Source organism: Manis pentadactyla, chromosome 8 (genome assembly GCF_030020395.1).
Source record: "Manis pentadactyla isolate mManPen7 chromosome 8, mManPen7.hap1, whole genome shotgun sequence".
NCBI lineage: Eukaryota > Metazoa > Chordata > Mammalia > Pholidota > Manidae > Manis > Manis pentadactyla.
The window spans coordinates 101,390,362-101,407,670 of record NC_080026.1 but is presented as its reverse complement, the minus strand read 5'-3'; the positions used below and the strand labels follow the sequence as shown (position 1 = coordinate 101,407,670).

The 17,309-nt window shown below is 40.8% G+C and overlaps 1 protein-coding gene across 1 annotated transcript; it reads right to left on the bottom strand.

Annotated features, from left to right (window-relative positions):
• Positions 1 to 3,772: 3,772 nt before the first annotated feature.
• On the bottom strand, positions 3,773 to 12,286 carry LOC118933884 (interferon-induced protein with tetratricopeptide repeats 1-like). The gene is made up of 2 exons (XM_036928813.2): positions 12,123 to 12,286; positions 3,773 to 5,864 (listed from the first exon to the last, which is right to left on the bottom strand). Exons 1-2 carry the CDS (start codon positions 12,125 to 12,127, stop codon positions 4,466 to 4,468), a joined length of 1,404 nt encoding a protein of 467 aa, XP_036784708.2. The 5' UTR covers positions 12,128 to 12,286; the 3' UTR covers positions 3,773 to 4,465.
• Between the last annotated feature and the right edge of the window lie 5,023 nt (positions 12,287 to 17,309).

The following is a 17,309-nucleotide window of genomic DNA, read 5'->3' as shown; positions in this document are numbered from 1 at the left end:
GGCCTTCGTCTTTGTTGAAGGCAGGGCCCGAGCGGGAAAGGGAAACTGAAAAGTGAATCTGATCCCCCGCTAGGCGGAGTCCAGCTCTAGGAAACGGAAACTTGGGAAGAGGTGAGTTGGCTGGGCGGAGTTGCTGGAGGGAGACGTTTGCGGAGCTCAGGGTCGTCCTGTGTGGCATTTGCAGCCGGACCTCTGGACTTTCTGTTATGGATGAGGCTGTCACCTGCCTCTCTGAGTCCTCATGCTGCTTGATTTTATTTTTTTTATATATAAAATGACTGCAGATTGCTCAGCGTTATTTTGTCGTAAATCCATAGCAATGTTCTGTCCAGCTTTCTGCATCCTAAGCTGACCGAAATGGAAGTCCTTGCTTCCAGTCTTGACTCAACAAATAATAGTGCAGTGCTGTGCAACTGTGTGATTATTTCCGCTGGGTAAATGCATTTTAAATATTTTGATTAGCTGTTGTGGAATGGCTTTGCAAAGAGGCTTATGCACCCCAACCCACAATTGGAGAGAGCTTGCCATCTTCTCCCTTGCCAACCTTGCTTCTAATAAGGTCTCTATAAAGACAGGACTGGTTTAGGGAATCTAAGCAGAAAATGCCAAATACCCATACAATAAAAATTTTGTCTCCTTCAACTTCCATCATTCATTCTTTCAACCAATTTTATTGGGCAACTGCTAAAAGCTAGACATTGTTCAAGGCACTGTCAATATAGCGTTGAATAAAACAAACAAGGACCTACCTTCATGGAGTTCATTTCTAGTGTGGAAGATGAAGGTAATAAAGAACAAATGAAACATTCTATGTCAGATTGATGCCGTGGTTCTTGTTTGTGGAGTTGAAGAATGAATTTAGCAAACACCCAAGGTAGGAGAGCCAGGGAGACTTATTGAGACATACAGTGAGAGGACAGACAGAGCTCCTGGCTCATGCCAAGAGGGGACAAGAGAGGCCGGGGTGGTGTGTTGTCTAGGGGATTTATAGGCAGTTGAGGATTTGGGGGGAACTGATACAGGGCTTAGGTTGTGGACTTGTACCACCTGCCCTGCCCCCAAGGTGGGCTGGGTTGTTGTCTGTTTGCTAGGGCTGTTTACAGTGAAGTCAAGGGTCATGCTGAGATACCCTTCTTTATTGGCAGAACACTCAAACATTCCAGGCCAAGTTGCTCCTGGTCTTTTGAACTTTAACTGACCTCACTGAAGATGTCTATATTCTTAGTCTGGTATCTTTACCCTAGAGAATTAGGGTGACCTTGACTTTGCATAATGCTTAACACAGAGTTTTAATAGGGACTTCTTTACAGCCTTATGTTGCTTTGACTGTAAATATCCTGCCTTGCTTTTTCTGGAGGCCCTCACCCTACTCTGACTACACCCAAGGTCCCTGTCTCAAGATGGTGCTATGGTGAAAGAGCAGAGAGAGGGTTGGAGTGCAGGGTGTTTTGTATTATAAATACGTTGGTGATGGAAGGTTGCAATGAGAAAATGACAATAGAGCAAAGATCTGAAGAGTTTAAAGGAATGAGCACTGTGGATATGGGATGAGGAAAGAGTGTTCCAAGCAGGGGAAACAGTAAGCGCAAATTTCTGGAGGTGGGAGCATACTTGGCATGCATGGATGATGCAATTAGAATGGAGAGAGCAGGGAAAAAGTCACAAGAAATGAGGTCAGAGAGGTAATGTGGATGCGGTGGCGTGTAGCCTATTGTTATGTTTATCTTAAATGGAAAGTCAAATTTTAGTAAAGGTATGGAACGGTTTATTGTGGATAGAAAACTAACCCCAGAATTTCCTCCCTACCAAGGAGGTAGCAAAATTTAATAGTGCTCCAGCATTTTGAAATTATTTCCATTGTCTTGATCATGTTTTTTCTTCCATGTTCCTGCTTCTTTCCCTTCCTTTCTCTGAGCTGTATCTGGGCCAAGATATAGTATTTGCTTATTAAGGTTTAAGTGGATAGCAAGTAAGCAATCAGTGGTGAAAATCAAAGGAGAAAATAACACTAGCTATCTACTTACTTGCTTAGGAATTCAAATTCAGAAAGACAGGCCCATCTGTAAAAAGTTGAAAACAATATACATTCCCACTATTGAGGAAACAAACACTTGACTGTTGAGTGGGTGTTGAACATGCTGATAGTACTAGACGGAATTTGAGTATCAATCTGCTTTTCACAGGCTGTTGGATTGGTTGGATTCTTGGGAAAATCAGCAGTGAAATCAGTAGAATAAATCTCTTGAATTTATTCTTATCAACACGTAAAACACAGCAACTAGAGAAAAAGATATGGAAAGTGAAACATCTACAATGTTTCACTACAAAGAAAGGCAACCGATCTACAGTCTACTTGGGAAACTAAAACTTACGTAATAAACTCTTCTAAGAAACAGATGTGAGGCACTCTTGACCTTTGGGCTGGAAAATTCTTTGTTATGGGAAGCTCTCCAGGGCATCATAGGATGCTTAAGCAGCATTACTACAAACACCCGGTAGATGTCAGTAGCACCTTGCAGTTGTGACAAACAATATCGTCCCAAAGGCAACTTTATTTTTTGCCCTGAGGGGCAAAATCCTCCTCTTCCCTCCTACCTCCCTCCACCCAGGTACAGATAATACCCTCATGTGTATATCTAATTTATTGAATTAGTCCTCATAGCACAGCCTGTAAGAGATAGAAGGTAGACTTCAGGTAAAAGAGAAAAAGTTTAATGTAGATGAAGAGAAGTTGGGGCTAGAACTGGAGTTCAGGAAGTGGCCAGGGTGAAAGGGTGGATGTCAAAGGGAATGCCAGAGAAGGCCTACTCTCCTTAGCATGGTACTCCAGACTGGAGGCGACTGTATCACATGTGGTCTAGCTGGGGACAAGATACAGAATTGTGGACACAGACCAGGGTGGGTAATTCGTGCTAGGAAAGGCTATAGGGTGGGGACCCTTAGTTCCCAATGCAGTTTCAGCTCTAGCAGCATGAGAATGGAGACGTTGGTGGTCAGGGTGATTCTCAAGTACCCGGGGCTTGCAGTGGTGTGTGGACAGCATTTGGCAAAAGAGCTGGGCTGGGGTACCTGTAACTGAGTGAATGCAGGATCTGTGGCTTGGCGTGAATTTAGAAGTACATGGGAGACACTCCCTGGCCCTCAGAGAAGTTCTTGAGTTGGGGGAGGGACTCTAAATAAGGACACCAGCTGAGGTGCTGTCAGTCATTTGCTTGGGCATAACAAGCTCCTGAAATTCAGCTGTCAAATTAAAGAGACCTTTTGGTAATGCCTAGAGATATTCATGTGTAAGGTTGGCAATAGCATTTCTAGTGCCAAAGTTCATCTATTTTCTTGGATTTGCTGCTTGTTGTGTTTCTCTGCAAACACGTTTGAGTTACTGTGTGCTTATTTTGCTGGTTCCCTCACCAGATTGTAAGCTGCATGAAGGTTGGGAAAAATGTCTGCTTTGTTCACTGAAGAGTACCAAATATATCACATTAGCATAATGATTATTTGGAACTGAACGCAATTGAGAAGAAGCAGATATAAGAAAAGCTGTCTACCATCCTGCTATCTGCCTAAAAATTGGGCATAAATTCATAAAGGTGTCCCTCCTCCTCTTTCTACAAGGAAGGACCAAAGTTAATTTCCTGAGACAATTGTTAGACAAAATTCTAGAACCTTACCAGCGGAAGAGTCAGTATCAGAGGAATCTACATAACAAACCTTACTAACTAGCCCTTCTCTTCCATTAGTTCCCCCCCCCCCACTGCCCCCAGTGTTTACTTCCCTACAATTTGCTACCCTAGAAACTCCTTTGCCTTGTCACTACTCTAAAAATGTATTGTTCATTTGTTAGGATGTTGTATAAACCCAAGGTCCACCTCCTTGAGTTACTTATCACTGGGTACTCCTGTGTGAATGTGTGATATGTGGGTTAATGAACTTCTGTTTTTCTCTTGCTGATCTGTCCTGTGTCAGTCAGAGCTGGACTGCATTGGAACTAAGGGTCCCTGATTTATGAGGCCTCAGTCAGGGAACCTAAGATGAGTAGAAAAAAAAGATTTTTTTCACTGCATACATCACCATATCATTTTTGGTATCTAGCACTGCAGACGATTTGTTGACAAAAATAAGTGAATTAAACATTGTATTTTATGTGAGTCCAGTGTTCTATTTGCTATAAATCTACTCAACATACTGTTTTTTTCCTACTATAACACTCACAGAGAAATGGTCCCTTTCTCTTTCACACACTTAGAGATGTATATATTCTATTTAATTATTTTCTGATTACAGCTATTTTACTAGTATTTTATTAGGTTTGAGTAATTGTTCAAAAATTACATCACTACAGTGAATTACATGTTTCTGAAAGCAACAAGCATAAAAAATGATTCGTATTAACATGTTAACCTAAAACCAAATGAAATGCAAATGTGGTCCGTATTTCAGTGCCAAGGGATCATGTCCCACAGAGTTCTCAGTCAGCCTCCAGCTTCAGAGCCTGCTCAATATACTCCAGGGATTTATCCATTTCTCCTTTCAATCTGTAGATGAACCCAAGGATGCTCAAGCTTTCTGTGTCTAATGCATTTCTCCGAAGTTTCCTTAAAGCCAATTTCTCCAAAGAACTGATACTTTTATCCCTTGTATATGATTTCTCTTCTATTTTTACTGCTTTTAAATAATGGCTAATTGCATCAACTTCAGATTTCATGTGAAATTCCTGGAATTGGCCATACTGGAAATGTAACTCTTGCAGATGTCTGTTTTCAAGTGATTTCATGCAAAACAGTTTTTGATAAATATCTTCAGCTTTTCTGTGGTCGCCTGCTTCTTTGTACATACCTGCCAGGTGTATATAAACAGCCACAAACGTGGGCTTTTGTTCCAGGGCAAATTCAAAATGAGATATGGCTAATTTTACCAATCTGTTGATATTTGCTCTATCCTGTCCTCTAGGCTGCCACTTTGTAGCTTTCTTTATTTGGATCACTTGTGCCCTGTAGCAAAGCCCTATCTGGTGATGCAGGAAGGCAGAGGAGGGTGTTGCCTTCAAAGCCATTTTTAAGAGTTGAAGAGCTTTCTCCAGAGAGCCTTTTCTTCGGTAAAACTTGGCTGCATATCGAAAGACATAGGTCTGCGAGGACATGTTGGTCAGTGCTTCTTCCATGTACTTTTCTCCTTCAGCTTCTTTTCCTATATCCTGAAGCTTCAGGGCAAGGAGAGCTTTAATATACACATCTTCTGGATTTAGCCTGATGGCCTGTTTTAGGGCCGGCAGACAAAATGCCTCATCAACCTGGGTGGTTTTGTTAAAGCCGTCCAGGCGATAGGTGGTGATTGCATACCCAGCACTGAATTCAGGGTTTTCTGGGTCTGCCTCCAGAGCCTTTTCAAAGCAGGCCTTGGCCCGTTCGTAATTCCTTCCTCCACATTTCAGCAAGGCCCATCCTTCCTCACAGTCCATCTGAGGACATTCTATTCCATAGCAGGAGTGATTTGCAAACTTCTTGCAAGTGTTCTCCACCTTGTCTAGGTAAGTCTGGGCTTCTGCCAGTCTGCCCATGTGGTAATAAAGCCAGGCATAGTTGCCCCAGGTAACCAGACTTCTCACATCTGATTGGTTGGCATGTTCTTGCTGGATTAAGTCTTCAGCTTCCTTCAGGCTTGCCAGGGCTTCCTGATTCTGGCCTTTCAGGTGTTTCACATAGGCCAGTTGGTTGTGTATTCCCACATTGTGTTTGATGTCCAAGAAGTCAATCTCATCCAAAACCCTGTTTTCTAAGTCAGGCATTTCATTGTCAACAATTAGCAATTCCCATGTAAAGTGACATCTCAACTGTCCAAGTTTAGCTTTGAGCTCATCAGCATTTGCACTGTAAAAACAAAAGCAGATTTCTTTGTTAGGTGGGGAACAGCCAACAGAATCCAGATAGAACACCTCATATTTAGAGGGTAGCCTTGAAAAGAGCACACCTACTTTGATTTTCCATCGACTCCCTATATTTCTAAGATCTGCATGTTCTTTGAATGAAGTTTGCTTAGCTTAGTACACTGGCTCCAGCACTTTCTAGCCAAGGAAACTCTGTGCTTCAGAATCTCTCATGTAAAATGGGGATCACAATAGATTTATCACACTGGGTTTGGTGAAGATTAATAAGCCTATATGTGTACATCTAGAGCATACATATATACTACATAAGAGTTTAATTTCCTATTCCTATAATTAGGACAGAGACCAGTTAGAAATGCTAGTCTTAGGAAATACAGCTGACCTCAGGACCTTAGTCTGCAGGTTATGCTACAAAAAGAGATAATGTTTGACCAATATTTTTCCACATATTATTTGGGAATAAGTATAGGTATACAGAAATTTGCAAAGATAGTACATAGGCCCAGTACATCTATCACCCAGTTTCTCCCAATGAACTGTACCTTACACAAACATAGTACAATATCAAAGCTAGGAAACTGACATTGGTTCAATATGTGTATGGTTCTATGTCATTTCTTGGTGTGAGTAAATCTACGGAACCACCACCGTGATCAAGATACAGAACAGCTCCATCATCACAACCATCTCCCTTACACCATAGTCACACCTTTTGCCTCGCTCCCTCCCCAAACATCCTTAGCCTCTGGCAACTACTAATTTGTTTTTCATCTCTATGATTATGTCACATCAAGAATGTCATATAAATGGAATCATACAGTATGTGACCTTTTTTCACTCACTGTAATGCCCTTGATATCCATCCAAGTTGTTAAGTTTATTAATAGTTCATTCTTTTCATTGAGGAGTAATATTTCCCATTATGGGTGTGCCACAGTTTAATTATTCATCTATTGTAGGACATTTCTTTTGTTTCTATTTGGCCTATTACAAATAAAGATGCCATGAACAGTTGTGTATAGGCTTTTGTGTGGACATAAATTTTCATTTCTCTGGTATAAATGCCCACGTGTGCAATTACTAGGTTATGTGGTAAGGGTGTACTTATGTCTTTAAGAAACTACTGAACTATTTTCCAGAGGCTATCATTTTACATTTCTACTAGCAATTTATGGGTGATCCATCTTTCTGCATCCTTGCCAGCATTTGGTATTTTTATCTTTTTTTTTTCATTTTAGCTCTTTTAATACATGTGTATTGTTATCTCATTGTGTACTTGCATTTTGCTGATGGCTGATGGTGGTGAAATTCTTTTCATGTGCTTTTGTCATCATATCCTCTTTGGTGAAATATCTCTTCATATATTTTGCCTGTTTTCTAATTGGATTGCTTGTGTTTCGATTGTTGGGTTTTAAGAATTCTTTATAGGCTCTAGGCATGAGTCCTTTGTGAGGTATGTGGTTTTTACATATTATCTTTTAGAGTGTAGCTTGTCTTTTTATCCTTTAATAAGGCCTTTGTGATGTAAAAACTTTTACTTTTGATAATATATAATTTATTGATTTTTTTTCCATTAGCAATCACAATTTTGGTATCGTATCTAGGAACTCTTTACCAAGCTGTAAGTCCTAAGATTTTCTCCTATAATTTCTTCTACAGGTTATATAGTTTTACATTTTACATCCAAATCTATGATCTATTTTGAGTTAATTTTTTGCATAACATATGAAGACTAGGTTGCTGGTTCATTTTTTTGCCTATGGTTATCCAGTTGCTCCATCATATTTGCTTAAAAGACTAGTCCTCCATTTAATTGCCTTTGAACCTTTGTCAAAAATCAGTTGAAAATGTGGTTTTATTTCTGGGTTCCTTATTTTGTTCCACTGATCTGTGTATTTATCCTTATACCAATACCAACCTTACAGTCTTGCTTACTGTATACAATTAGTTTTAAAATTGAGTAGGGTGATTCCTCTCACTTTATTCTTCTTTTTAAAAATTGCTATCCTAATTCCTTTGCCTTTTCAGATAAATTTTAGCTTAATATTTTCTGTATCTATAAAAATCTTGCTGGAGTTTTGAAAGGAATTTTTATCAACTAAGGGAGAATGGACATTTTTGCTTTGTTGAGTCTTCTAACCCATGGACATGCTATATTTCTGTTTTAGATCTTCTTTCATTTTTTTCATCAGCATTTTGTAGTTTTAGGCATTCAAGTCCTGTACATGTTATGGTTAGATTTACACTTAAATATTTCTTTTTGAGCAATTTCAATGATACTGTGTTTTTAACTTCAATTTCCTAATGTTCGTTGCTAAAATATAAGAATACAGTTAATTTTTGTATGTTAGTTGTATATTCTAAACCTCAATGAATTCACTTATTAGTTCTACGAGTTGTTTTATAAATACCTTGGGATTTTCTATGTAAATCACGGCATCTGTAAATAGGGACAGTTTTATTTTTCTTTTTAGTATGTATCATAATCTTTTACTTCCTTTTTTGATAAGTGGAGAACTCCCTTTAGCCACCCCTTTAGGTTAGGTCATCTGACAGATGCTCTTAGTTTTCTTTCATCTGAGAATATCTTGATTTCCTCTTCATTTCAGAAGATATTCTTGCTAGATATAGAATTCTGGGTTGAAAGTTCTGTTTTTTCAGTGCTTGAAAATAATATCGTGCCCCTTTCTTCTAGACTCCATGGTTTCTAGTGAGAAATTGGCTACCATTAGAATTGTGGGCTTTTCCCCCCTTTTGTAGGTAAGATGGCATTTCTCTCTATTACTTTCATGGGTTTTTTTCTTGGTCTTTAGTTTTCAAAATTTGACTATGATGTGCCTTGGATTTCTTTGGGCTTATTATTTTTTGGTATTTGCTCAACTACTTGAACTTAGTATAAAATTGGATAATTTCTATCATTCTTTCTACAAGTTCACTAATTCTTTCCTCATGCTATTGAGCACATCCACTGAGTTTTCATTTTGGTTAATGTATTTTTCAGCTCTAAAATTCCCATTTGGTTCTTCTTTATATCTTCTATTCTTTGCTGAGACTTTTTATATTTTTATTTGTTTCAAGTGTTTTTCATAATTGCTCATTGAAGCATTTTTAAGACAGCAACTCTAAAATTCTTGTAAGACAATGCTAACATCTGTGTCATTTCAGCATTGTCTTTTAATTATTATTCTTTCTCTTGCTCTTCATTTCTTGCTCTTATTATGACAGACAATTTTTAACTGAAAATTGAATATATTATGAGACTCTGAGTCACATTTAAGTTTGTTTTAGCAGGCCTCCTCCAATACCACTATGCTAGAGAAAGGGGAAGGGCACCTCACTGCACACTGCCATGTCAAGGTGAAATCCAGTTTACCCACTTGTCTTTCATTAACACTTTATGGGGGCTCTGGGCTCCTCACTACTGCTGGATGGAGGGGGGAGTTCAGGGTCCCCCCATGCCTCTGCTGATACCATCCTGACTGGGAGGGGCAAGTATGCCTTGTTGCTCTTCCCCCTGTGACCTTTACTGATGTTGGGAAGGCAGCTGAGTGGGGAAGAGTGGCCTTATTACCTCTGGGTGATGGTGAAAATCCTGAATTCCACTGGTTCTGTTACTACCTCAGTGGGGAGTAGAAGGGCGTCTCATTGCCACCAGGTAGGGGCTGATGTCTAGACCCCTTTGTGGCCCTCACTGACTGCACAGAGAGGAACCCTTGTCACCATCCCAGCAGGGATTAGTGTCTTTGTGCCCCACGTGGACTTCTCTCACATCACCCTGGGGGAGGTTGGGGAGGGAGAGGCCAGGATGCCAAGCTATGGCCTGATAAGAGTAGAAGTCTAGGTTCCCACTCAACCTTTGATGGCAGGGTTTGGAATGGGACTACAGTTTCTGTTTGTTTGTTTGTTTGTTTCCTATGGTGTTTAGGTAGAACAGAATGGTTGTGATTTATAAGTTTCCTGTCTTGCTAGGCTGTTCATTTCTTGGTCCTTTGGCTGGAGAGAACAGGCCTTTCATGGGACTTTTGTGTCTATGCCTGTTGGTGTTTTCAGATTGCTGGCTTCTCCACTCAGTATGAGATGTATGCAAAAAAGAGAGAACCCACAAAACTCACTGCAGTGTTGTTTCTTAAGTCTCAAGTTTCCTAGCTGGTCTGCCTTCTCTTATCCACAGTTCACTATGTTCTTATATTGGTTTTATATCTTACAGAATTTTTAAAACTGTATTTAGTAATATGAAAGGGACTATATATCTATTCCATCTTTCTGAATAATGGGAAACAAAGATTAATATGGTTTATTTCACTCCCATTACTAAGATGATGTCAGGGGAAATGAGAAAAATTATTCTGCTTGAAAGTGTGTGTGTGTGTGTGTGTGTGTGTATGGACCCTCACTTACTGCTTGCCTATAGCATACAGACCTTCAGAATAGAATCAGAACTAATCAAGTTTTCAAATGGTGGAGTTGGATCAGGGAGTGTGGGGATGCACTGATCTGACATGTCATATTGAATTGGTATAGCCAGGCTTTGGATGAGATACTGAAGAGAGGTGGATTTCCCTCAGTGTAAGCAAACATTGCCCCAACAGGCTGATTATACTGGGGGAAGGACACTGTAGAGAAGAAAACAGTAAGCGTATCCAAGTAAAGAAAGTCAGAAATAGTTGCCTTTTATTGATTGAAAGTGTGGCCTTTTCTGAAGGATGGCAGTTTCTGGCCATTTCAGTTACATTAGTAATTCCACATTTCATATGGAAAAGAGACAGATGGGCTGGAGTACAATCTCAATGATAACTACCTAACTTCCTACTCAAATTTACCAATTTAAATGTGAAAACAACAAATTAAAGAACAAAAATATTAGATGATGATCTGGGAGACAATAAGTATAGGCCTATATAAAATTTTTAAATTCTCTCAACAAAGAAAATCTCAGGACCAGACACTTCATTGGTGAATTCTCCCATACATTTTCAGGGTCAGGAGCACAGCTGAGCTGGGAGAGGGAGCAGGGTATACTGCCATGTATCAGAGTAGCCAGTTAAAGCAACAAGCCCTAAATGAAAGAGTTAAGCCTTTAATCATTACTGTGATGATAAAAGCAAGAGACTAAAATTGAAGAAAATATCAACTCACCTGTTACATTTTCCCCAAAGAATGGCACACCAGTTAGAGGTCAAGTAGATCAGCAGAGACATGACCAAGAGCCCTGAACAAAAGTCTCTGGCAGTTTATGAACCATAAAGGTGGGGAAGGGGAAGGGGGAACCGCTAGGTATGGAAGTATGACTGGGTGCTGAGTCAGAGTGGGGAGAAGTGGCTTCAAGTATTCCCTCCTCCCCTCCTCTATAAGGAGAACACAGAAGAGGCACCTAAAGAAGATCTCTGGCCAGGGTCTCAGATAAGAGACCGAGGAATGAAGGCTCCTGGACTGGAAATGCAAATATGTGAGAATAATGAGCCAGAGGTGTCTGAGTCCTTGACTACAATTGTCTTCAGAGACTACAACTCCTTGGCTGTGCACCAAGTCTAGTCTGAGGAAGCAGCTTTTCCCCATAAGACCTGTCAGGAAAAGCCTTTGCAATTTTCTGTGGTCAGGCCTGAAAAATCACATGTAGATTTTTAATCAGGAGTTGGACTTCTCTTAAAAAGGAATTAACACCAATTCTCCTAAAACTGTCCCAAAAATTAAAGACGAAGAACACTAGAAATTGCAGAGGAAGGCCTTGTTCTCTAGGCATTGAGCTTCTCCCATTATAACCCCACAATATTTCCCTCAATATAGCTGAGGGACCCCACAAGGGTGGCCCGCATACTTTTCCTGAACGGTGAAGAGCCAGCAGAAAACAATGTCTCTATCCACACAAACTTTCCATTCCCTCCCTAGGTCAGACAGAGAGGTGAGTCTGGTGGAAAAGAATTTCAGAGATTGGGATCAGTTCCTCCCTTCTTGCAAAAACTCTTTTCACATTGCCCTCCACCTTTTTTGGGGGATTCCCCATGAGGTAAGTAAGCTTCCTCAGAGGGATGCTAATACAAATTAAAATGCCCAAATTAATAAAATAATTTATGTGTATGTATGAATGTTCACATGTGCACAAACATTCAGTCACTAAGCAGATGCTCAAATAGAAGAGCAAGGAAACTTGACATCACTGAAACGAAGTCCATTGAGATAGTATTGATTAACATTTTTTTCCTGAACTTTGGACAGAAAGGCAGAGAGACAGAGAAATCCTTACCTCATGATGGTTGTGGATCAGGCAGCAGTTCTGCAGTGTTCTGTTCAGCTGGATGAGCTCCTCTGAATTCTGGCCAGCCTGTCTTGCAGATTTTCAGTGTTTAAACCTCAGGGCAGGGCTAAATAAGGAAGATAAACAGCAGCTACTGATGTAACCTGTGAGTGTGTTGCAAAGATAAATTGGAAACCAGAATAGAAACTGAAAGTAGAAAGTGAAACTGAAGATGGCAGAGTTACTGCTTGCAGAAAATGAAACTTAAACGGGTTGCTTTTTTTGTTCTGTTTTGAAAACAATGATTGAGAAGAGGCTGGTGGAAAGTAGTTTTATTGATGTTCTAATTCTTTTCTCAGGGTTTATAGGACCTTGTAGAGACCTGGGAACAAGGAAAGTCTACTAGAACCTAGAGCCAGGGAGACCTGTGAAAGTGGGCTGTGTGAATTTGCCAAAATCATGCCCCTCGATCTGTGCCTCAGTTTGCTCTTCTGGAAGCAGAAATTGTTCTTTTTATGGCATAAAATTTTGCAAAGCGCTCAACAGGAGCATTAACCCAGATTTGCTCCTATTCCCTGAGAAGTTGTGTCTTACTAATTATTCAGTGCCTTTGCATAGCTTCCTGGGAATAGTCAATGACAGTAAAACCATAACATTTTCCTTATCTACAGGAACAGAGAAAATATAAGTGCTAACATATTGAGACGTCAAACAAAACAAAACCTGATAGATCTTAATGACAATATTTTCCTATTTTTAATGCTGTCTATTGTAGTCATCTAAAGTGTTCTTGTTTACCAGATATGATTATCATAGCTAGACAAGAGCTGTCTGTTCCTCTTGGTGCCTGTGGCACCCAGGCATGACCTGTCTCAGCCTGGCCATGTAATCTTCTGTAGTAGTGGTGAGAGGTTGAGAAGAATATGTGCGGAAACTGATGGTCCTGGGATGCGTTAGGCTCCTATTACTGAAATCTGTCAAGCTCATTTTTCTCCCTACTTTATATAGAAGAAATCTGTAAAATATAAAAACCTACTCCTAATTAAAGTGACCAGGATTCCAGTTGTTACTTTTGGTTTCAGCTTGACAAAAGTAATCCACTGTGGGTAAAATTATAATATTTCCAGAATATCTCACCTGGCTTTAGTCCTCAGGGGCAGAGAGAAGTATCTGTACATCAATAGGTATTTCTCAGGGGTGCATAAAGTTCACCCCCAAATCAATGGGTAATTACCTGGGCAGGAGGGCTAGTCTGAACCTGAGAGGTGAGGGAGAGGGCTGTTTTTGCTTCTGCTGGAGCAGGAAAGAGAGATGGCCCCGGACTGCAGTCTGTAAGCAATAAACAGGTTTTAAACTTTATTTCTTCCTTTGACTGATTTTGGTTTTAGAGGTATTTTGTCCCAGGATTTCCTTTCCCCAGCGTTATACCTGGGATTTCCTCTCCCTAGAGTTACATCTGGTATTAGTCGGCAGGACCTCTGAACCCAAAATCTGTCATAATGGGTGCAACCTTTGGGAAGGCCACCCCTAGAGATGATGGGGAGAAGTGGCACTCGTGCCAAGGGGATGTGTGTCTTCACTTGTGTGACCATGGAGATGCCACCACCACTGCTGGCCGTACTGACCCCGGCCCGTGGCCCAAGCCAAAGGCTGCTGCTGCTGCTGCTGCTGCTCCTGCTCCTGCTGCCGGCCAGAGTCAGGTCACAACTATGGAAAGGAGCAGAGGTCTGGTTCACCTTGATAGAGAAGCAACTGGCTGCTGTGTACTATGCCTTGCTGGCTACAGACGGAACCCATCACCAGAACAGCTCCAACCAAGGTAATAACCACCTATCCCATCACGGGGTAGGTACGAGACTGGACCCAAAGGCCATGGAGTGGTGTGGCACAGACACCTACTGTATGTCATGTGATTGGCCATTTGCCTTTGGCATCCCCAGAGAATGATGAAGCAGACACATTGGCCCAGGTGCACTGGCTAGAAGGAAAGCCTGCCTTTGGTGTGGCCCAATGGCTACATCAGCGTTTGTTGCACACAGGGCAAAAGACAATGTGGGCCATAGCCCCTCAGTGGAGCTTGCCATTGCCCTCTGAAGAAGTCAGCCAAGCCTGGAAGGAGTGTCTTGTGTGCTCTCAGAGGGACTTACACTGAGTCCCACAACAACATGGGACAATAGTAAGGGGGCCAATAGCTCTCCTCAGGTGGCAAACAGACTATATCAGGCTTCTGCCCATATCAAAAGGATATCAGTATGCCATGACTTGTGTGGATACAGCTACTGGACTGTTGGTTGCTTTTCCTGCACATCGTGCAGATCACCAAGAGGGGCCTAGAGCATCTCTTTGCAGCCTATGGCCAGCCACAGGTGATTGAGAGTGATCAAGGCATCCACTTTACTGGACATGCGTTGCAAAGATGGATGCAGCAATTAGGAATAAAGTGGAAATAAGATACTGTTAAATGGATGTGACCCTGGACCTTTCGGCACATGGACTGGCAATGGCTGGTCCTTCTGGCACCTTGGGGAAAAGGCCTGGAAGCTGGCCTCCTGTGTATTCCTGGAGTAACAGCAGAGTGGCCCCCAAAGATCATGGTTTTTTGCTTCTATAGTCCTTGTGGCCTGAATGTGCACCCTGGCTGCAGCTGCTGCGTGATGACTGAAATTGAGGAGCTTTGGAATTAACCTGCATAGGACTCTGAACCTAGCTGAATCCTCTAGCTTGAAGTTCATCATGATTTTATTGCTGTTGCTACTGTATGTCATTAGTCTGATCACAGTGCTCCAGTTTTCTTGCCCAGGGACCATTGCAGAAGAGGGAGAACAAGTAAATTGTAAGGCAAGATTTCTGGAGGGATGGCCTGTAGGTAAAATTGTAATATTTCCAGAATATCTCACCTGGCTTTAGTCCTCATGGGCAGAGAGAAGTATGGCTTTAGTGCATCTACATATCAATAGGCATTCCTCAGGGGTGGAGAAAAGTTCATCTCCAAATCAAAGGGTAATTACCTGGGCAGAGGGCCTATCTAAACCTGAGAGGTAAGGGGGAGAGCTAGTTTTGCTTCTGCCAGAGGAGGAAAGAGAGACAGCCCCAGACTGCAGTTTGTAAGCAATAAATGGGTTTTAAGGTTTATTTCTTCCTTTGACTGATTTCGATTTTACACCTGGGATTTCCTCTTCCCCGAGTTACATCCACCCGATTCAGTAGTGAAGGAAATAGGCCAAATATCAAGGAAACCACTTCATCACTGATCACCTGGGCAGGAGATGAAGCCAGGCGTTGTGGTTTGGCTTAGAGTGTCCTGTTGCTCCAGCATGGACACCCACATTCTGAGTTAGATTCCAACTCAACCCTAACTGTATGTGGGTAAAATTGTAATATTTCCAGAATATCTTGCCTGGCTTTAGTGCATCTGCATATCAAAAGGCATTCCTCAGGGTTGGAGAAGAGTTCATCTCCATATCAGTGGGTAATTACCTGGGCAACCGAGGGCTTATCTGAACCTGAGAGGTGAGGGGGAGGTCTTGCTTGATTCTGCCAGAGCAGGAAAGAGAGACGGCCCCGGACTGCAGTTTGTAAGCAATAAACAGGTTCTAAACTTTATTTCTCCCTTTGACTAATTTCAGTTTTAGAGGTATTTTACCCCAGGATTCCCTTTCCCCAGAGTTGCACTGTAGTTCATGGAATTTGAGTTTAAATAATTAGCAGCTACCTGGCATGTAGATGTATGTAAATGAGAGGGGACAATGATGATGAGAGAGAGAAATGATGATGACTACTTCTCCTTATTTCCAATAAAGTTAAAATTATACTTTCTTTAAAAAGAGCTGTCTATGCTTTGTCTTTTAAAATAAGATAGAGAAGAGGAGCAGTTGCAAGGATGTTTCCTCTTAGAAACATTTAATTGCACACACTGCCAGATCTAAAAATTTGGGTTTAATCCCTCCCACCCAGCTCACCTGCCATCTCAGCCCTCACTAATTTCATTGAGTTTCCATGGAGACATCCTGGACTAGTCAGCAAGTTCTGTACAAATAGGATTTTCTGAATAAATAAGACAGGTTTATCAATGTATTCTAATAAATGTTAAGGCTCTAGGCAAACGGTGAATAAACAAATTAGAAAAACCTCCTTTTTGGGAGCTATGTGTCCTTAGAATTCTTGTGGAGATAAGCAGTTGGGTTTGTAATTTTCCAGTGCACTAGGTAGAATGCAGAAAAGCAGATGTTGATCTTGTATTGCTGTGAATTTGGCAGCAGTACTGGTTCTGTGGAGTCTGGCTTGGGCTGATTAAGAATTCAGAACCTTGCCCAGTATCTCCTTGGGGTAAGCACGCCATGAGTGATGCAAGACCAAGCAGCAGTAAGGAGAAGAGGAAATAGCCAACAAAGTGTATGTGTGTGTGTGTGTGTGTGTGTGTGTGAGAGAGATTTACCGTTAGAAAAGAAAACAAGAACTAGAGAAAATGAAACTTAGAAAATGAACTTTCAACACTAATATTTTATTATGATCATGAAACATAAAGAAAAGTTGAGAGTGTTAGAACACTAACATACTTACCACCTAGATTCTACAGTAACATTTTACTGTATTTGCTTTCTTACATATTTATGCATCAATTTCACTATCCATCAATTTATCTTATTTTTTTGTTGTATAAGAAGGCAGTACTATTAATTGATAAAATATTTAATTATATTGTTATGATTTAATCACATCTTGTTTACTAGAAAAATACAATATTCCTGCTCTAGTAGTTTTCTTCTAATTAAAGCTAATAAATCTTTGTTTAGTAGCAACAAAGATGAAAAAGGGTTGCTTATGTGTTTCCCAGGTGTCATCTGAATGACTCACCCAAGCTCCCCTGCCCCCACCACTGGTCAATTCCAGCTCTCAGGGAACACGATAATATAAGTCAGCCTTTTAATTCCATTGCCTGTAGAAGTAAATCCCTCCCCAATATTAAAAAAAATTCTTGGTAGAGTTTATATTCCCATATTTCCTCTGCCTCAGGCCTTCTACTGCTACATAAGTTGCTTCTTCTACATATGTTCTTCTAATACCACCCAAACATAGGATACACATCTTTTTTAAATTTTACCAATAAAATCCACTCAAAAACTTTTTTAGCTTATCAAGTTAACTTCACTGAATATTTTTTGGGGAAATATTTTAGGGAGAAAAAGGAGATTATAT